We start from the raw sequence: 21,975 nt of genomic DNA, 5'->3' as shown, positions 1-21,975 counted from the left end.
CCCTGGGGCTTTGACTCCATCTGTGCTGCTGAGATTCAGGAGCACAACAGAGCCACTGCTCTGAGAGCAGTGGAAAAGAATTTATTTGCTAAATATACTCAACTTTAACTTTAAAAGGCTAAGAAAAGTCAAAGTGTTACTTCCAGCATCCTTAATCCACCATAAATTACCAGGATGGGATGAACTCTAAATGAGCACAGGCAGAGGTGGGAAATGGAAAACATCATAAAATCATTTTAGGACTCATTTTCAGTTTTGTGGTTTGCTAAAATCACTCCAGTTGCCCCAGCCCTGGCAAAATGATTGCCTTGGAATAGATTTCCACAGTCTGGGATCCAAATCCTGATGAATAGATTGAACCAAATTTACTCATTTGAGGCCAAACAGTTTTTCTGTTTTCCTTCAGAGCTGCCTTTGGGATTAAAATCCCAAGATTTGGAGAAGCTGGTGGCTGTGAAAACCCCTCCAGCGGGCTCTGAATGGTGTCAGCCAAAGGTTGGGTCCCATTTGGAAGGAGAAGAACCATCCAGAACTGTGGGATTTGCTGTGTTCCCACCACATTTGTGCTGTGAGAAATTCCGGCCAAGGGGATGCCATTTCCATCACATCCATTTATCTCCTGGCTACTCCCAAACCAGAGATTCCTGTCACCCTGATTTTTTAGGATTTTCTAAGCCTTCTGATATTTACGTTCTTGTAATGAACTTTCTCACACACTTTATGTAAATTATTTATTGCTTTGCATTCTTTATAGAAGAAGAAAAATTTGGACTGTTGGTTTGTCCAGTGTCATTGGAGAGGTGGCACTGTCACCCTTCAATCCACTGTCACTTTTGGAAATCTATAAATGTTGGAGTCAGAAAATAAACTTCCCTTTTTTACCTTGAAAACAGCAGGGTGTGGGCTCATGTTATTTCATGTCCCATAGTGACAGATTCCAGATTCCTATAGGGACAGATTCCAAACTCAAAATTCCTATAAGTAACAGATTCCAGATTCCTGTGGTGACAGATTCCAAACTCAAAATCTTGGAATCTTCCTTTTGTTGCTTGAGCTCTACCAAGCCTCACCCAGCAAAACCCAAACACTCCATGAACACGGTTTTGAAGAGAACCTTCAGATTCCAAACTCAAAACTCCCATAGTGACAGATTCCAGATTCCTATAGGGACAGATTCCAGAGTCCTACAGTGACAGATTCCAAACTCAGAATTCCTATAGTGACAGATTCCAGATTCCTATAGGGACAGATTCCAAACTCAAAATTCCTATAAGTGACAGATTCCAGATTCCTATAGTGACAGATTCCAAACTCAAAATTCCTATAAGTGACAGATTCCAAACTCAAAACTCCTGTAGTGATGGATTCCAGATTCCTATAGGGACAGATCCCAGAGTCCTATAGGGACAGATCCCAGAGTCCTATAGGGACAGATTCCAAACTCAGAATTCCTACAGTGATAGATTCCAGATTCCTATATAGTGACAGATTTGATACTCAAAATCCAGAATCTTCCTTTTGTTGCTTGAGCTCTACCAAGCCTCACCCAACAAAACCCAAACAACCCAAACAATTCAAACACTCCACAAACACAGTTCTGAAGACAAACACCAACCACCTGGGAAAACGCAAACAAACTGCCTAAAACCCCTTCAAAAACCATTAAAAAACCAAAGTAAGAAGCGGCTTCATTCCCAGCTCCACTCCTCCTACCTGTGACGAGGAAGCTGCAGCGGCCGGCGCCCGCCTCGTTGATGATGTTGCAGTTGTAGAGGCCGTAGGAGTCGCGGGAGAGGCTGCTGACGGTGAACTCCGTGGAGTCCTGCAGGTCGAAGTGCCCCGAGCGCAGCAGGCGCCCGCCCAGGCGCCATTCGTAGCTCAGCACCCGCGTGGGGTACGCGCGCAGCACGCGGCAGCTCATGGTGACCGCGCGGCCCTGGCCCTGCCGCAGCTCCAGGAAGGCCGGCTCCACCGCCGGGGGGTCTGCGGAGACACACACCGGGTTAGAGGGGGGGAGCCAGGCCTAGGGACAGGATTGACTGAGGTTTGTGTTTAGGAGCTGTCCCAGAGACAGCATTGATCCAGGTTCTTGTGTGGGACATCTCCTAGGGACAGGATAACCAAGGTTCTTGTTTAGGATCTGTCCTATAGACAGCATTGATCCAGGTTCTTGTGTGGGACATCTAGGGACAGGATTAACCAAGATTCTTGAGTGGGGCCCATCCTATAGACAGGATTGATCCAGGATCTTGTTCAGGATGTCTCTTAGAGATAGGATTAACCAAGGTTCTTGTGTGGGACATCTCCTAGGGACAGGATAACCAAGGTTCTTGTTTAGGACCTGTCCTATAGACAGGATTGATCCAGGTTCTTGCTTAGGATCTCTCCGAGGTCTGTGGAGACCAGGGCAGCAGGGTGTTGGAGGGTTGAAGCCAGACCTAGGGACAGGATTAACAGAGGTTTGTGTGTGGGGCCTGCCCTAGAGACAGGATTGATCCAGGTTCTTGTGTGGGACCTGTCCTAGAGAAAGTATTGATCCATGTTCTTGTTTACGATCTCTCCTTGGGACTGGATTAACTGAGGTTTGTGTGTGGGACGTGTCCTAGAGACAGAATTGATCCAGGATCTTGTTCAGGATGTCTCTTAGAGATAGGATGAACCAAAGTTCTTGTGTGGGACTTGTCCTAGAGACAGGATTGATCCAGGTTCTTGTTCAGGACCTCTCCTAGGTCTGCGGAGACACAGCCGGGGCAGCAGGGGGTTCGAGAGGAGAAGGCAAGCCTAGGGACAGGATTAACTGAGGTTCGTGTGTGTGGGATGTGTCCTAGAGACAGGACTAACCTAGGTTAGGAACCATCCTAGGCATCTAAACTAACCCAGGTTCTTGTTTAGGACCTGTCATATGAATCTAGACTAATCCAGGTTCTTGTTTGAGACCCATCATAGGAGACAGGACTAACCCAGATTCTTCTTTAGGACCAGTTCTAAAGACAGGACCAACCCAGGTTCTTCTTTAGGGCCCATCCTAGGACTCAGTACTAACTCAGACTCTAATTTAGGACCAGTGCTAGGAGACAGGACTAACCTGGTCCATTCCTGTTGCAGGAGGCAGGGTGGGTTCTTCTTTGCACATCCTAAAAACTAATCATGTTAAAGGTTCTGGTTTAGGACCCATCCCAGGAGAGTCAACCAACCCAGGTTGGTGTTTAGGGCCTGGCTTAGGAGACAAGACCAAGCCAAGTTGTTGTTAGGATATCCCTTGGAACAGCACTGAATAGAGTCAATAAACTTGTCTTAACTGGGAGCAACGTATGGAAGGTGTCCCAGCCCATGGCAGGGGTGGAATGAGGTGGCCTGGGAGGTCTGTTCCATCCCAAACCAGCCTGGAATTCTGGAACTTTCTCTGGATAAAGTGCACCAGGCAGCAACACCCCGGGCACAGAGCTGGGCTGGTGACTCTGTACTCACAATAATAAATATGGAATAATTTTAAAAAAATCCGGGGAATAATAAATCTGTGCTCAATGGTGACTTCACATGTGGGCACATTCCTGAGGCTGCCAGAGCTCTGGGAATGTTTGGACACCAGGGATGCACAGGCTGGGATTTTTGGGGTGTCTGTGCAGGGCTGGAAGCTGGACTCCTTCCAGCTTGGGATATTCCATGATTCCATGAAGTCTCCACCCCAGGAGCTTCACCAAAAATCATCACCCCTGGATCTCTTTTCTCCATTCTGGTGGAGGTTTTGCTGTCCCAGTGCCCCACACCCAGAACAGCCTGTTCTGCCCTAACTCCAATAAAAGTGGTTTTAAATAATTCACATTCACAGCTTCAAACTCCACCAGAATTTTGATTCTAGCAAAACACCAAATAAATAAAATAAAACCAACGTCCAGTGTGTGTGCACAGACCCAACTTCCCGCTGCCATTTGCCTTTGGAAAACTTCACCATGGCTGGAAAATAAGGATAATCTGGCCCGGCAATGGTTTGTGCTCAGAAACACACATGGAAAATGTACTCCCAAAGGTATGAAAAACACGGAATTCTGGCTCTCTAAAGAACTCAGCTCATTTTTTAACCTCTGAGAAGAAAGAATTCCTGAAATCCTCCCATTCCATGGCGGCACAGGGAGGTTTTATATCCTTACGAAGTGTTTTACATAAAACATTAAAATGCTCCTGCTTCCCCAAGTTTCCCAAGGCAGCAGCTTTGCAGGGAAGTGTTGGCTTAAAGACAGGAATTTTCCTTGGGAAAGAAAATATTTCAGATCTCCACTGTTTTCTCAGGCAGATCTGTGCAGCTGCCTCTCCCAAATCTCCTGTTTTCCTCTGACCATCGTGTCTTAAATTATTTGTACTTCCCAAAAAACTCATAGATCCTCCTATATAATGGATATCAAAGGAATTATTAATCAGATTTACTAATATTTACTATTTTCCAGGCATTTTTCTGTAAGTTGTCCAAGGGGAAAGTTCTCCATGGAAAAGCTGGAAAACATTGGAAAAGGGCAGTGGAGTCCCCATCCTGGCAGGGATTTAAAGCCCTTGGGGACACAATCAGTGGTAGCCTTGGAAGTTCTGGGAATGATTGGATTTGATCTCAGAGGGCTTTTCCAGTCTAAAGCATTCCAAGATTCCATGAACTCTCCATATTTTTATGGATCGTGATCATGACAAGGCACCCGCTGCTGTTCCTGGTATAATTTTTATAACAAAGCCATTTTATCTGAAATAAATATTTGATTTTTAATTGGAAATTCTCTATTTTTTCCCCATTCCAGCCAGGATAATTCCATATCCATCACCTCTCCAGCCCTTCCTGCCACACCAAAATACACCTTAAAATCCTGGGAAAATTCTCCCTAAACTTTGAGAAAAGCACAGAAGAATCTCTAAAATAACAACAAAAAGATGCTCAAGTAGCATCAGCTGAAGGGTCTCCTGATCCTGAATCCCTGAGGATGAGCACAGGAATTTTGGGACTGGAGTATCACAGAATCTCTGTGTTTGAAGTGTTAAAAAACCTTTATTGGATGATTTTTCCATCATTTTCTGCCCTTGCTCATAAATCCTTGGAATGTTTGAACATCCAAAACTCATCTCTGGTTTGGAATAAAATTCCCTCCTTTGTTTTCCTTGCTGCTTCCACTGAATGCTCCAAATGTAGGGAAAGATTTCAGGGAATGATTTTAACCGTCCTGATCCAATGTCCTGATCCTAAATCCCCGAGGATGAGCACAGAAATTCTGGAACAGGAGTATCACGAAAGTTCCATGTTTGAGGTGTTAAGAAGCCTTTAATGGATAATTTTTCCATCATTTTATGCCCTTGCTCATAAATCCTTGGAATGTTTGAACATCCAAAACTCATCTCTGGTTTGGAATAACGTTACCTCCTTTGTTTTTCTTGCTGCTTCCATGGAAGGCTCCAAACCCAGGGAATGATTTCCCCTCGTGTGCCTCCTCAGTTCAACGATTTTAACAGGAATTTGTATTCAGGCCCTTCTCTCTTCTCCCCCTGCTTTATTTACTTATCAAGCTACTTTAGCCTTATAAACAGCTTTTAAATGAAACTTTCCCCTGCCTTTAAGGTCAAAAAAGTCTTTAAACCCCACAATTCCCATTTATCCAGGGGCTGATGATCCCCAGTGACAGGAAGAGAAAATTAACTCGGGCTGCTCATTCCTGAATCCCACTTTTGCAGGTAATAACTTTAATGGGAAAGGGAAGGGCTGATAAAAGCCCCTGCCAGAGTTAACACCTAATTTTCCCATCATTTTTTCCCATTGTTTTTATAGGATTGTGGCTTCCCAGATGCGCAGGAGAAAAACTGGAGTTGTTTGTGACTCCTCTGTGTTGAACTCATTTGCATCAGCTCTTCCCCAAGGCTTTGGCAATTTGATTTAATTTACTTTTTCCCTCCTTATTCCTTTCATAATTCCACTATTAGTTTTGGAAAAATCTCCAGCAAAGCTGCCAAGGGAGCACGATTCATTCTCTCCCACAATTATCTTTGGGAAGCAAACGGGGCTGGAGTTAAATCAGGCTCTCTATTAATGTTTAATGAAGATTTTTAGCCTAAGTACATTCATGTTTTAAGGATTAGGAAACAGAAAAAGGAAAGTTCTGGAGCTATCCTGAGAAATGACAGCGAGATGCTTGTTTGGTTTGAATCACACAGCTGCTCCTCGCGGTGAGGGTCAAATCCTGGTTTTTATAGCGGGATTTGTTAAGGAGAAAATTCATGGAATTTATTTCCACCCTGATGCCCCAAGCAGAGGCTTCACCCGCTGGTTTGGCCTCTCCAATTTGCATTTTAAGCTAAACAAATACCGAGTTTTTCATTCCCAGCTCCAGCAAGGGGAATAATAAATAAATAACAATAAAAAGTGGCGCCTCTGCTCGCTTTCCATTGCATTTGTGGCCACTGCTGGATTCACACAACAGGAATGTTATCCAGCACTTCTGAATCCATCTATTCCCAGACTCTCCACTGCAGCCACATTTCCAGGTTTTCAGCTCCTGAGGTGGGTCTGGAGGTGCCTGAATGGAGACATGGAGAAGCCCAGACAAGATGGGATTTAAGAGCTTTGGAAGCTCCATTGCACAGGGATTGTGATCCCTGTGAAATTACAACAACAATTTTCCAGCCAAAGCTTGGAATAGGGGCATCACAACTTGGATAATGGATTTATTCCAGTGAAATGAAACCACCATGGCCAGAGATAGAAAAAAGCCATTTGCACATTTAGGAGTAAACTAAAGCAAGTGTGCAAATCCATCCTGGAATTGTGCATTCCAAACCCTGCCCTGCACAGATATATACATGGTACAGTGAGGAAAATTCCTGTTTTATTAAATCCAGGAATGCTGTGGGATGGAAAGGACCTTAAATCCCATCCCATTCCATGGCAGGGACACCTCCCACTGTCCCAGGGTGCCCCAGTGTCCAGCCTGGCCTTGGGCACTGCCAGGGATCCAGGGGCAGCCACAGCTGCTCTGGCAATTCCAGCCCAGCCAGGAATTCCCAATCTCCCATCCATCCCTGCCCTCTGGCACTGGGAGCCATTCCCTGGCTCCTGTCCCTCCATCCTTTGTCAGAACTCCAAAGATTCTCGTCATGGACTCCTAATTTTTTCATCTTATCCCTGGCACGGTCCTTATTTTGGGTTTGAAGGATTTTGATGGTAACTTTCAGTGTAAAATTATTATTAATTTCATTTTCTTCTGCATTCTGTGTCCATGTCTGCTTTGCAGAAGGATTTACAATGGAAAATCCCAGTCCCCACTCTCAGGAATTTGCTAACTTGGATTTTGTGCTTCAAGTTGTCTCCCGTGTCTGCGGAATTTGCTGGGATTTTCCAGGCTGGTGCCTCTGTCCTGGTTTGGCTCCTTGACAGGGCATTAAATTCTCTGGAAATCCAGATCCAGCCTCACCCAGCAACTCCCAGGTTCCTGAGCTTCAATATTTGTGCTGGAGCATGTGCGACGTTTGCAAGTGATAAATATTCAGATGAGTAAAGAGAAACGAATAAAATGAAAACTTTGGGGCAAAGCTGCACCATTCATGTCCCTCCATATCTGCAAATCTTGATTTGGTTGATTTGTCCAGCTGGGGCCAGAAGGGGATGGGTGAATAATGAGGAGCTTCCTTAAAGAACCATGAAATGAGAATAATCCATGGGTTTTTAAAAGTGTCTGCTCTTCTGAGCATCTTTTATGGGCTCTGCTGCTGCTGTTCCTTGGATTTTATGGAATTTAAATTGTCCTGGCTAGAATATAAATCAATGAACAGCAGTGAACAACATTTTAATCCTACAGAGCTCACGAGGGGAGCCGTGGCTGAGCTCTGGGTTAAGGGTCCTGCTCTATGGGCAGGTCCTGCATCCCAAATTTGTCTCTTCCACACCCAGGATTAAGGAATGTCTCTGGAGGTGCAGGGACCCACTGGTGACCTGGGAATAAAACCCTCTGCACTCATCCTAAAGCATTTTCCAGCTAAAAAATCACAGAGGCAGGTTATGAATGATGGAGGTGCTCATCTGGAGAAGGAAAGAACCCAGGGAAATCCTTCCCAGGCCTGAAGGGGCTCCAGGAGAGCTGCAGAGGGACTGGGGACAAGGGATGGAGGGACAGGAGCCAGGGAATGGCTCCCAGTGCCAGAGGGCAGGGATGGGTGGGAGATTGGGAACTGGGAATTCCTGGCTGGGCTGGAATTGCCAGAGCAGCTGTGGCTGCCCCTGGATCCCTGGCAGTGCCCAAGGCCAGGCTGGACATTGGGACAGTGGGAGGTTGTGCCATGGCAGGGGTGGAAGGGGATGGGATGGGATGGGATGGGATGGGATGGGATGGGATGGGATGGGATGGGATGGGATGGGATGGGATGGGATGGGATGGGATGGGATGGGATGGGATGGGATGGGATGGGATGGGATGGGATGGGATGGGCTTTAAGGTCCTTTTCAACCCAAACAATTTCTGGATTCCATTTGGGATTTGAATCAACTCTCCTCCCTTAGGGATCCAGCCAGGGGTGCAACATCCTCGCTCATTCCTGGAGTGACTCACTCCAATTCCTTTGGAATATTTAGTGGGAAAATAATTTTTTTTTTTTTTACTCATTCCTGCAGCACACGTTCCATTATTTGTGGGGCTGAACTCCACTGGACATGAACAGGGCAGGGCAGAGGATGGAGACTGGGTTGGGATGGAAGGGATATTAGGTATCATCCCGTCCCATCCCACCTCTGCCATAGCAGGGACACCTCCCACTGTCCCAGGCTGCTCCAACCTGGCCTGGGGCACTGCCAGGGATCCAGGGACAGCCACAGCTGCTCTGGGACTGCTCCCTAAGCTACAGAAAAATTTATCTAGCTAGATATTAGGAAGTTTAAAGCTTAGTAATGGAGCTCTGTGCATTGTGTTTGAGGGCTCACAAGCAGGTGTTGTATTTGAAATAAGCAAGCATTGTTTAACCAAAGGTACCTGTGCTTACAGTGGTTGGATGGAACTGCTGTCAATGTGCTTTTGCTTTGTGTGATTGGTCACAAAACTCATAAAGTGAGCTGTGACATTGAGTTCTGTGTCTGCTGCTGGGATGTGAGCTGGTGGCATCTTCCCATTGCCATAGCCATGGAATGAGGCTGATGCTGGAAAATCAAACAGCCCAAGGCACGTTCCAACAGTCCTGTCCTGTTGGGGATTTCTACAGACCCCAACTGGTGACAGCCTTCATCCCAGGGTTGGGGTCACCCCATCCCAACCATGCTCATGCTCCCAAAAAGTGATGGACAAAGAGGTTCCAGCCTCAAGTGCCAAATAAACCAGGGATAAACATGGAAGGACCAGGCAGAGAGAGGAGCAGAGAAACTGGTAACACCTGGGGGAGATCTCAGCATGATGGCTTCAAATAAAAAGTGTTTTTTACTCAGACAGGGGAGGCAAAGAGATGTTGTGAGGAGAGCAGAAAACACAGAAATGTGCACATAAAACAAATGTATGGACTTCAAACAGCACCAAAATCCCATTTTTACTGCTCTTCTGGACAGTGTTTGCAACAAATTTTATTTGCCTTGAAATAGAGATCAGTTCTCACCTCTGTATTTTATTTCTCCTGTGGACAAGGTCACTTTAGACCCAAAGGGGGTTTGCTTTTGTTGATCAGAGCTGAGAATTACCAATAAACCCCCCAAATTTCTTTCTTTCTCTGTCCTTGGGAGATTTGGAGCCTGTTTTATGTGCAGGAGTCATGGCTTTAGGTTAAATTATGCATTTACCTTTGGGCTGGGGGAGGCTTTCATCTCCTTTAGAACCTGGGACTTAGAACAAACCTCAGAAACCGGAATTCATTGAACTGCCCCTATTTTTAAGCAGCCAAGGTCAGGGCTTGAAACTTTGGGGTCAGGGATTGAAACCCTGGGGATGGCTCAGCCTGGGATCCGTGGAAAATGAGAAGGACTCAGCTCAGAGCCAGAGGGCAAACTGTCCTCAGGTTCCAAAATAAAAAAAAAAAGCTTTGGGAAGGTTTAAATAAAATAGAAAAGAAAGTTAGGGCCAGAAGAGAGCAGCTCAGAGCAGCAGGGCAGGGGCAAAAGGGGAATTTATTGGAGCGAATTCTCAGCCCAGAGTTTCTCCATGATCGTTCCTGGCGTCTGCTGAGAAGGACAAGCAGGACAAGGAGCCCCCAGCTGAGGCAGAATGAGCAGGCTGGGAATACAAACCCTGCTTGCTTCCCTTCCTCACTGCCAGCATTCAAAAGGGATCAAGGGATTTTAAATCAAGGGGTTTTAAAGGAAGGAACATTGAAATTGAGCATTGGTGGGAGCACCAAATGACACTGGAACAACAATGGGATAAAACTTTTCCCATGGATTTCCTGGGAGAGCTGGGGGTGCTCCCCTGGAGAGGAGAAGGCTCCAGGGAGAGCTCAGAGCCCCTGGCAGGGCCTGAAGGGGCTCCAGGAGAGCTGCAGAGGGACTGGGGACAAGGGATGGAGGGACAGGAGCCAGGGAATGGCTCCCAGTGCCAGAGGGCAGGGATGGATGGGAGATTGGGAATTGGGAATTCCTGGCTGGGCTGGGATTGCCAGAGCAGCTGTGGCTGCCCCTGGATCCCTGGCAGTGCCCAAGGCCAGGCTGGGCACTGGGGCACCCTGGGACAGTGGGAGGTGTCCCTGCCATGGCAATCACTGGGTGGGATTTAAGATCCCTCCAACCAACCCCAAAGTGCCCCAAAGTTGACTCCTGTGCGTGGCCACAGGGAAAGAAGGAATTACAACTCCTGAAACAAAACCACCCCATGATATTCCCCATTTAAGATGTGTCCTAATGTCCAGCATTAAAGCAGAGCCTTGCTTTGAAATGAAACTGCCCTGAGTAGATCTGATGTAAAAAACCTCAGAGAAACAGGGTTTGAGTCCATTTGGATTTTCCTGGTCCTGAGTGCTGGGAGTAGTTGGATCCCATTTGGAAGATTCCAAGGACTCAGGCCTGGCTCATCATCTTTGAGCCTGGATTTGCATTTAGGCTCTACTCCAACTGAATAAAAAACCTCACAACTAAATAAATAAATGCCTAAATATGGGGTATCACCTCTGTTTATGGGGCTGCTCTTAGAGCAGATGGATTTGTCTTCTGTGTCCAACGATTTCATGCTGAATGGAATAAACTCCAACATTTCCTTGTTTTCCTCCTCCCACAGGAGTCTCTAAAATTCTATATTATTGCTTCAAAGTCTGCTTTTTCTCTCCAATGTTTTATACAGAATTGCCTTTTTGTTTCCAGTAAATCCAGATATTGCTCCTCTCCTTCTTCCAGCTGCTTCCTCTCCTGTTGGAGTTCATCTTCTCCCTCAACCAATTTTATCAAGCCCTGTTTTATCTCCAAAATTGAATTTCCAAGGTTATTGAAGGAATATCTTTTTCTCTCCTTCCATTTCCTCCCCAAACTCCATCAGGGCTCCCCTTGGATATATCTGGGAGCTCTGCATAGTCAGTGGGGTTGCCATGAAAAACATCCTGGAACAGCCTGAATTCCCTGTGTTCCTTGCTTTCCCACCATTCCCAGTCCTCTGGGATAGTGGGAGGTGTCCCTGCCCTGACAGGGCTGGAACTGGGTGGGTTCAAGGTCCCTTCCCACCAAATCCTTCTGGAATTCTGGGATTCTTTTCCACACCAGCCAAAGCCCAAGCCCACGGGACGGAAATCAACTAGAATCCATTATTTATTCCTGGAGCAGGGATCCTGGTGGCTCCAAGCCTCATCCAGCCTGGACTTGGATGGATCCATGAAGTTTGGAGAACCCTGAAGGTCGACAACAACCCACGGCAGGGATGGAACTGGAGGGGCTTTAAGGTCCCTTCTGACCCAAACAATCCTGGGATTTTATGGTTTTCCAATTCCAAATTCCAACAGAGATGTGGAAACCTTGGCCGTGCTGGATATCCTGCTGAGCTCGATGACTTTTCCAACCTCAGCCATTCCATGGCTTCATATTTGGTCTTCCAGGTTCCAGGTGAGGGATTTCAGCTTGCAAAGGACAACAAAACCCAGAAGGAAGAGGATCCTCAGGGAATGGGCAGATTCCCGAGGCTGCCAGAGCTCCAGGAGCTCTGAGGGTCAGGGTGGGATTGTTGGGGTGTCTGAGCAGCACCAGGAGCTGAACTGGAGGATCCTTGGGATCCCTTCCAGCTCAGGATATTCCAAGATTCCAAGATTATTTCAACAGAGGTGATGTAGAGATGCTGCTGCTTCTCCTTCGTGGCTCCCAATGTCTTGAAGGTGCCAAACCCAACATCCAATGGATCATTCCAGAAATTACCATGAAACTTCTTGGAATGATTTTACATTGCCCAGACAAATCATAATATTCCTGATAAAACAAATTACAGCAGAGTGTGAATCTGTAGCCTCTCCACTGCAAGCCAGGACATTCCTAAAAGGAAAAATCACCATCCTTTGTTGGAAAAATCAGTCCCAAGTCCTGTCATTCTATGGAAATCCCATCCAGGAGTGGGAATTCTTTGTGTCTCTGTCCCTCTCTGCAAGCCAGCCCTGCCACAGATTAGAAAATGAGGATAGGATCAGTCTGTTCCTTGATAGAGAATAAAATGTGCTAATAATCCATTGGAATGATGGAATAAATCCAAATAAACTGCCCCATCTGGAGGAAAACAGTCAATGAGAGCAGGGAGAAAAGTGGTTTATGATAAAAATATCTATTAATGGGCACTGGAACTGCAATGGAGCCTGGAAAATGAGGAATTTGTATCAGTTGTGAGGGATATGGATCAATTGTGAAGAGTATGGATCAATTGTGAGGGATATGTATCAATTTTAAATGGTTTGAATTTATTATCAAGGCTCAGAACTACCTGGAGATAACAATTCCTCTAGAAAGAATTAGAATGTCCCTGCTTTGGTTTGCCAAAGCAATAATAAATGGAAGGTGTGAAAGTTCCCTTTATTGTGTGGAGAGCTTCTGAATGCAAGGAAAGTGTGAGAAATCCTGTCACAAGGAATTTCCTATATCAGGGATTTCCAGCAGGGAAGCTGCTCATGGAGCCCCTCCCTAGGAGATGAGTGTGGTCTCCACAGAGAGGAGCTGTGGTGACACCACCAATTCCATGGATGATGCATAATGACTGGAGTGATCCCCAAGGGAATGGTGGTCCATGGAAGCTCCCCCAGGCAGGTGGAGGAGCTGGACAACACCCAGGGGGAGACCCATGTCCTACCAAGACAAGGACACAAAATCAGAACCTTCATTCCCCTGTGCTGGGGCACCTTCAGTCCTGGGGTGAATTGTGGGAAGACCTGGTGGGGCTGGAGGGTGTCCAGGAAAGGGAATGGAGCTGGGAAGGGGCTGGACAATTCTTGAGGGAGCTGGGCAGGGGCTGGAGAATTCTTGAGGGAGCTGGGCAGGGGCTGCAGAATCCCTGAGGAGCTGGGCAGGGGCTGCAGAATCCCTGAGGAGCTGGGCAGGGGCTGCAGAATCCCTGAGGAGCTGGGCAGGAGCTGCAGAATCCCTGAGGAGCTGGGCAGGGGCTGCAGAATCCCTGAGGAGCTGGGCAGGGCTCACCTGGAGCAAAGAAGGCTCAGGGGCCCTTGTGGCTCTGCACAGCTCCTGCCAGGAGGGCACAGCCGGGGGGTCGGGCTCTGCTCCAGGGAACAGGGACAGGAGCAGAGGGAACGGCCTCAGGCTGGGCCGGGGCAGCTCAGGGTGGGCACAGCAGGAATTTCCCCACAGAAAGGGGGCTCAGGCCTTGGCACTGCCCAGGGAGGGCTGGAGGGATTTCCAAGCCCTGTGGCACTCGGGGACAGGGTCAGTGGTGGCCTTGGAAGTGCTGGGAACAGTTGGATTTGATGATCTCAAAGGGATTTTCCAGCCTCAGTGAATTCACTTAAGACTCCTCTTGCCTTAAGTGATTTTTCTCCTGATGTGGTTCCTCAAAGCCTGGTGGAACCCAAAGGAAATCTCTCCCAAAAATCATCATTCCCACCAACCCTCCCAGCATTCCCTGCATCCAGCACCTCCAACACTGAATCAAACATCCTCTGCCCATCTCTGCTGGAAAACCTGATTTTGTGGGACACAAAGAGCTCTAATTTCATTCCTGCTGGAAGGAACCTTCCTGCTGACACTGGTCCCAGCTCCACAGGCAAAATGATTTGCAAACCTCCCTATTAACAGCTGCAGACAGGCCTGAATAATAACAGTGGAATTGGGAATAGAATCCAAAGGATTTGGGAGGGAGCACGGGGAAAGCAGCAGCGTGTCTTTAAATCTGTGCACTGCCTTCCAAACTCTGTTTTATGAGGCAATTACAGGTACAAAGTTGAATATTGGAAAGTGAGACAGGAGGAGAGGGATTTATGGAGCTAAAAAATCAGCTGGGATGAATTCCAGCAGCATCCATGGACAGCGTTATTTGTGTCCTGTGTCAGTCCAAATAATCTTAATTTTTAATGCAGCACTTTGCAAGCAGAGTTCTGTCGAAATCCATATTTTGTGTAATTATGGGAATTAATCTCCTAAGTATTACAGGACAACAAAGGAATTATATTTACTCAGCATCTTCTGCTGTTAAAAATTAACTACAAGGACAAGTTAATTATTCCAATTTACCTTTCCCTGGCTGGTGTTGAGTTGTCCTTGGTTTTTGTGACTCCTTTATATTCCAACCTCAACATTCCCTCTCATCCTGCTGCTCACCTTCTTCCCATGGTAACTGTGGGGATGGATATCCCTGAACTCCATAAGGTTTAGAGAATAATAATCCCATGAGTTTTCCTCAGCTCTTTGGGGCTGGAATTCCCATTTTCCCTTCAAATCCAACCTCAACCTGATATGAATTGGGAATAGAAGAAGAAGCTGTGGCTGCTCCATCCCTGGAAGTGTTCAAGGTTGGATGAGGTTTGGATCAGCCAAAGCTCTGATCCTTCCTATTTTGAATATGGATATGGAATATTTACATCTCTTTCCACTCATTTTTTCTTCTTCCAAAACCATTTTTGTTTGGAAGACTCTTTGCTCCTGCTCTCAGACAGTGCAGGATTATCCTCTCCAAGACCAATTCCCAAAAAACCCCAATATAAATAATTCATATTACCTCTCTCAATAACATCTCTGTTTATTCAGGTTCTGGAGTGCTCTGGGTTTTTTGCAATTTCTGACAGGAAGGCCTATCCCTGATAATAATTTTAATAAAAAAATATGAAAAAATTCAAATTATCTGGTTCTCATCTAAATTTTCCACGGCACCAGGGCTTGCATATTCATCACCTCCCTGGGTCACCAAACTCACACTGCCCTTGACCTTGCTAAATGTCAAAAAGCTCCTGGGATTTCTCTTTCCTGGTCCAGCCATCCGTGATTTCCCTATTTTTTTCCCTGCCTTGCTCCATGTGGATAAATTACACCCAAAGCCATCCTTGCCTCTGGGTTATTCTGAAATCAGCCTCGATCAGATGGGGATCCTAGAGAATAGAATTTGCTGGTTTACAATTTTCTGGGAAGTTTCTGGACTAGGAATTAAGGAGCAGGGAGGGATCCATTGGTTAAAAACCCCAACATGGGAATTGTCCACCTGGAGTGCCTCAATCTCTCTGTATTTATATATAAAATAAACGTAGCAATAAATATCCCCACAGGAAGGTCCAAGCTTTAAGCTCAGTTTAGCAGCATCGACCTCTGCCATATCCTGGGAAAATCCTTTTGGGCAGGAAAGTGGAAAAACCCAGTTTGGAAAGCAAATCAAAATTATCGAAGCAATGGGAGCACCATTATTTTGATATTTTCAAGTTGTTAAGGTCATTACATCATTGGAAGAGAAGGAAAAAAACAGCTAAAAATTTTAAAAAATGGACCCTCTTCTAAACTTGTTTTTAGGCTGTCCTTTCTCCCCCCACAAACAGCCCAAATTAAACCCAACTTTTATCTCCAGAGAAAGAATTCAATCAGAAAGTGATAAACGCACCAGCCTGGGAATGGATTGGGTTATGTAATATTTGTCCTGAATATTAATCAGCTTTTTCCACTCAAATCTTCAATCATAAGAGGGAAAAAAAAAAGATGTAAATAATATTAATATTAAATGCAAATTCTGATTTCCTTCATCATTCCAGCCTGCCTAAGCATAGATTTATAAGAGATTTGTTTTAAAATCCAGATATTTGCCCCACTTGATTTCTCAGATTGCTTGGTTATCCCTTTTTAATGAGTTTTCATAATTAAAATTTTATAATCTGGAAGATTTCACTCTTTGGGAGTTTTACCACACTCCTGATCTGCGTTCACAAGACAATTCCATGAAGTTGGTAAATTCCCACAGGGATTGGCCACCCTACCTGTTCAAACATCTTCTCCTAATGACTTTCCCAAAATTCCAAGAGTTTTTAGCTCATTAATCTCAGTCCTATTTGAGATGGGGAACGTTTCCTTCCCTCACAACAATTTTTATTTCATTATTAATACAATATTTGCATATAAATATTTAATTAGGCAGATATTTCCAGAGCAGACCCAGCATATTCCTGAGCTGCCAAATTGCCTTTCCAAGGCAGAAAAATTCCTTTTCCCATTCCCAGCTACAAAGAAATCGAAAATCAAGGAAAGAGGACTCAGGGTTGGATCCTCCAGCTGATGGAAAATGGGAATAATGCATTTCTGCTGCTCCCTCAGCACCTGAGATCATCACTCAGCCTCATCTTTCTCCTTAATTAGCTCAGTTCCATTCCCAGTCTAATCCCTGCAGGATGAGCCCCTTTTCCAGAATTATTTGGGATTTATTACCAAGGAAGAATGACACAAATAAAGCTGAGCTCCAGCAGAACAGGAAATTCTGGGGCATCCCAATGTGGCCAGCAAAGCTCTGCCAGACAGGCTTCCATGAAGTATCTCGGATGTTTTAAGAGGCTTTCCAAGGGTTTGGAGATGGATGAGTTTGGGAAGAGGTTTGGGCTCTAAATAGGATTTTATGGAGTGCAGAAGGAAAAGGGAGATGGGGAAAACAATCCCGTCCTCACTGCTCTGTTCACTTGGGATGGGACATGAAGGAAATGCTGCCCAAGGTGGCACCTGGTGGCACGTTTATGTCCCCACCCTCCTCTGCAGCTGGAAAAGTGGGGCTGGCAAATCATCCCTGGGTTGAGCCCTGTCTGCCACCAGCAGGGTTTGATTTATTCCTTAAAAATTCATTTATCCACATTTGCAGCTGGAAGATCATAAAATAGAATCCCAGAGTGGTTTGGGTTGGAAAGGGACCTTGAAGATCATCCAGTGCCACCCCTGCCATGGCAGGGACACCTCCCACTGTCCCAGGTGGCTTCAAACCCCAGTGTCCAGCCTGGCCTTGGGCACTGCCAGGGATCCAGGGGCAGCCACAGCTGCTCTGGCAATTCCAGCCCAGCCAGGAATTCCCAATTCCCAATCTCCCATCCAACCCATGATGGGAAATCTCATCTTAGAGCAACCTGGGACAGTGGGAGGGGTCCCTGCCCATGGAGGGGGTTGGAATGGGATGGGTTTGAAATTCCCTTCCAACCCAAACCATTCTGTGACTCCAGGATTCTCGGTTTCCTAGAGAAGTTTTAGGATTTAAGGTAAATGCACACACATAAAAAAAATCTTAAACCACAGTTCAAGGACAAACTGAGCAAGACCAAAATCCACAATTTTCCTGGAGAACTCCCAGGCTGGGATCCTGACATCACTGAGATGGGATAAAGGGATGGCAGCAGAGAACAGAGGTGAGGAAAAAAAAACCTCATTAGATGAGGGGATCAAATTAAAAATAAATCCTTTATATTTGAATTTACTTTTCATTTTTCTTTAGCTTGACCCAACAGGTGTGGCCTGGAGCAGTAATTCCACAGAAGGATTTGCCCTGTGGAACAGATTCCCAGGGAATGAGCACATTCCCAAGGCTGCAGAGTGTGGGATTGTTGGGTGTCTGTGCAGGGCCAGGGGTTGGATTTGTGATCCTTTTGGGTCCCTTCCCACTCAGGATATTCCATAATTCCTTGAAAATAGATTAATTAACCACTTTTAATGAGTGTCACAAGGAGAATCTTCCCAAGAATGGGAATATTCTCACTCAGCACATCCACAGTGAAATCCATTAGTTATTCTCTAAATAAAAGTGTTCCATTAAAAATCCTTCCCCGCTCATCACTGATGGAAGCATCCAGGATAAATATTCCCAAATTCTGAAAAGAACTGGTTTTTATGACAATTGGTTAAATGCCACCGTCAGTACAGAAACGCTGCTCAAGTCATTGGGAACAAAAACTTTCCTCCCACAGGAAAAATAATCAAAGCTTTCCATAATTTTTCTCCATTCATCTCCAATTTGTCACTTGCCAGGATGTGAACAAAGGGAGCAGAATTCTAAACACGGAGAGATGAAAGGGAAAACGCCTGGAAATACCTGTTGAACTCCTACTTCTTGGAAGCATTTTCAGGTTGTGCCTCTTCTTTCAGAATTAGGAAAATTCTGCATCTCAAGCAGAATAAAAATGAATCAAAAGAAGGGGTTTGGCAGCAGGAAAAGGTGGGAAAATAACAGCAACCCCAGCAATGCATCCCAGAATCTGAGAGTCAGCAGAGTCATCCCATGGGATCCACCAGGAACTGCCTCAGGTCCTGAGGAAGTGCAAAGCTGTTGGAATTCCTCAGACACAAAATATTTTCTACTTTTCTCAGCAAATTCATACCAGAAAAAGGAGAAAGAATTTACTTCCCCTCTCCTTATTTAGAAGGATCAACACTCTACTGTTTCTGTGGTGGTTCTCATTCCCAGATTCAGAGAATCCCAGGATCATTGAGGTTGGGAATGAGCTCCAAGATCAGAGTCCCAGCTGTGCCCAATGCCCACCCTGTGCCCAGCCCAGAGCTCTCAGTGCCACCTCCAGAAATTCCTTGGACACCTCCAGGGATGGGCACTCCAAACCTCCCTGGGCAGTGCCAATCCCTTTCCATGGGGAAATTCCTGCTGTGGGTGCAATGAATCCAAGCAATGCTGGGCTTGGGCCCCCTGAGCCTCCTTTGCTCCAGGAAAAAATGACTGAGCCGAGGACAGGAGGCACAGATCCCTCACCCTAATTCCAGTGGGATGAACCCGCTCCTAACACGACAAGAGAAACCCACAGGGGAGAAGATTCCATCCTCCCTTCAGCCTCGACTCTGGGATTTAAAGCTGGAGCAGCAGGAAGAAGCTGGGGTGGAAGTCCTGCAGATCCCAGCCATGTAATCAATGCATCCATAATCTGTTACAAAGCAGAGCCAGGAAAAACAAATCAGTTGCTTATCAGCACTGAGGACGTATGAGGAGCAGCTCTTCCCTGGAGGCCCCGAAAGAGGTCACTTGTGCTGAGCACAGAGCGCTCCTAAAAAGCCAAGTGACAGAAGATTGGGGCGTCTGAAAGTGGAATAAATGAGGGCTGCACTTCATAAAACACCCAAATTAAGTCCTGACAGAGCAGCAGAGGCAGGGAAGTCACTCAGCCCAAAGAATGGCTCATTATCCCCCCGTTATTCCCCAGAAGCCACCTCAAACTAGGCTTTCCGTGCTCTGACAACAAACACCACACGTATCCAAAATAAAAAATAACTGATTCCCCCCTTTCCCTCCCCATTCCCAAGGCTGGCTGGCAGAGCAGAGCAGGCTGGATCTGGATGCGGATCAGCTCCCAGGGAACAGTTCTTGCCCTCCTTTTCCCCTCCTTGTTTTACACAGCAGCAACAAATGAGCTCAGGATCAGCTCAGCATTTAGAGAAATACGTGCTCCCATCTCATCTGCTTGTTCGTGTGTCAGGGAATTCAAAGCTGTGGGGAAAATAATGATTGCCTCACACTTGGTTTTTTTTTTTTTTTTTTGTTTTGATTTTTTTCTGGTTTCTCTTACCAGAAATGAGGCTCCTATGTCATTTTTACTTCCACATTTACATGGAATTCATGGATTCAGGGAACTACAGAGACAAACAACCCCACATCAAATATGTAACAGCCATAAGACTCTTGCCGCTGTTTGTTTAGGTGAGGAATAAATCAGCCTTTTCTCAGCGCAACAAAGAGAAAACCGAGGGAAAGCAAGGCTGTACTCACACTGCACGATGAGCTGCACCAAGGCCTCTCTGGGTTTGACATTGAAGCCGTTGTACTGGCTGGTCTGGCACCGGTAGGTCCCGCTCATTTCCCGGGAGACGTTGACGATCCGCAGGATCCCGTCGTAGCTCTCGGTCTGCAGGGCCCCGTCGGGCATGGCCACCTCCTTGTCAGCCCGCGACCACAGGATGATGGGCTTGGGCTTCCCCGTCACCTGGCACTGCAGCTCGATGGTGTCCCCTTCCCGCGTCACCAGCGGGGACTTCTCCTGAGGCACCGTCAGGTTGGGGGGCACTGCCAAGGGGACAGGAGAGGGGTCAGCAATCAGGAATGGATTTCCTGCCAGGTTCATCCATGGAAAAGGGGATTTATCCATAGCAATGTGTGGGTTGCGCTCTTTGGAAGCTCCCACATTTACTTCTCAGCGGCCTGGAGAGCCTCAGAGGAGATTTCCCAGCTCTGCTGTGACACTCGTGCCCTCCCAGTGCTCCCAGTACCCTCCCACCATCGCTCACTCCCCCACTGCCAGTTCTGCTTTCCTTTAAAGGACCATTTGGCACTAAATCCCATTTTTTTTAGAACAGTCTGGCTGCTGATTTTTTATCCGGCGCATGGATAAATGGCTGTGGATGAGGAAGGGTTGTGGCAACTGAGAAATCACCTCAGAACTGGAGGCCTGACCCCAAAATGCAGCTGGGGCCCATCAAGTGGTGTTTATTCCATGTAGACAGGAATTAACAATTCCAAAAAGGATGCTGTAATTATTCCCAGCAGCCCCATGGAGCAGCAGCACCTCACAGTGAGCGGGTGATGGCCAAGGACACCAAGGATGTGGATGTGGGGGAGCAAATCCAGAGGAACCCACGGAGCTCCTCTAAGGGCTGGAGCTGCTCTGGAGCCAGGCTGGGAGAGCTGGGAATGTTCCCTGGAGAGGAGAAGGCTCCAGGGAGAGCTCAGAGCCCCTGGCAGGGCCTGAAGGGGCTCCAGGAGAGCTGCAGAGGGACTGGGGACAAGGGATGGAGGGACAGGAGCCAGGGAATGGCTCCCAGTGCCAGAGGGCAGGGATGGGTGGGAGATTGGGAATTGGGAATTCCTGGCTGGGCTGGGATTGCCAGAGCAGCTGTGGCTGCCCCTGGATCCCTGGCAGTGCCCAAGGCCAGGCTGGACATTGGGGCACCCTGGGACAGTGGGAGGTGTCCAGCCTTGCTTGGAACACTTTTGGAATGCTGTGGTGTGCATGGAGAGATGGAAAATCCTGATTTAAACACTGCCCACCCTCCTTTTCCCTTGATGCCTCCTGAAAACTCATCTTCCCTGATGGAGCTCCTGTCCTGCAGCAAGGGCAGACATTCCCTGTGGGAACACAACCCCTTCAGGAGCTTTTCCTCTCCTCCCTGCCCTTCCCTCAGCTCCTTTCCTGGAGTGCCAGGCCTGACAAAACCCAGCCTGCACCTCCCTCCTGTCTGCAGGAAAAATATTCCAGAGCAATTTTCAACCCCCAGGGGACAGAAACAACAAACTCGTCCCAGTGAGAAGCAATTCCAGCTTTCCCCTGGGATCTGCTCCCTGTCTTCAGCCCTGACAAGCCTGGTAGGAATCAGAGTTGAAATCTGGGCCTTTCACAGGAAGCAAAGTGCTGCTTTCAGCTGTTTTGAAGGCTTTAATAGCTCCTGTCAGGTGGGACAGGCAGACATGGGAAGAGCTTTTTCCACAGGGAAGGGAAGGAAAAATTATTTTATATTTAAAAAAAAAATCCAGAAAAATTAAAAAGAAATAAACAACAACTGCTTAATAAAACATTTCCAATATGAATAAAACATTATTAATTCTCAGTTATGTGGTTTTGTGCCACAGCAGGTTCTGTGCACAGGAA

The 21,975-nt window shown here is 46.7% G+C and overlaps 1 protein-coding gene across 2 annotated transcripts in view; it reads right to left on the bottom strand.

Moving 5' to 3' along the window:
* The window catches only part of MDGA2 (MAM domain containing glycosylphosphatidylinositol anchor 2), a 204,532-nt gene that overhangs the window by 47,004 nt on the left and 135,553 nt on the right, over positions 1-21,975 (bottom strand). For both annotated transcript variants that reach the window (XM_058026932.1, XM_058026933.1), the window contains 2 exons: positions 20,103-20,396; positions 1,714-1,983 (listed from right to left, as the gene is read on the bottom strand). In XM_058026932.1, coding sequence (XP_057882915.1) covers positions 1,714-1,983; positions 20,103-20,396 — 564 coding nt within the window. The remainder of the gene's footprint in view (positions 1-1,713; positions 1,984-20,102; positions 20,397-21,975) is intronic.

Source organism: Melospiza georgiana, chromosome 6 (assembly GCF_028018845.1).
Source record: "Melospiza georgiana isolate bMelGeo1 chromosome 6, bMelGeo1.pri, whole genome shotgun sequence".
Taxonomy (NCBI): domain Eukaryota; kingdom Metazoa; phylum Chordata; class Aves; order Passeriformes; family Passerellidae; genus Melospiza; species Melospiza georgiana.
The sequence above is the reverse complement of the archived record's forward strand: the minus strand, read 5'-3'. Positions and strand labels throughout refer to the sequence as shown.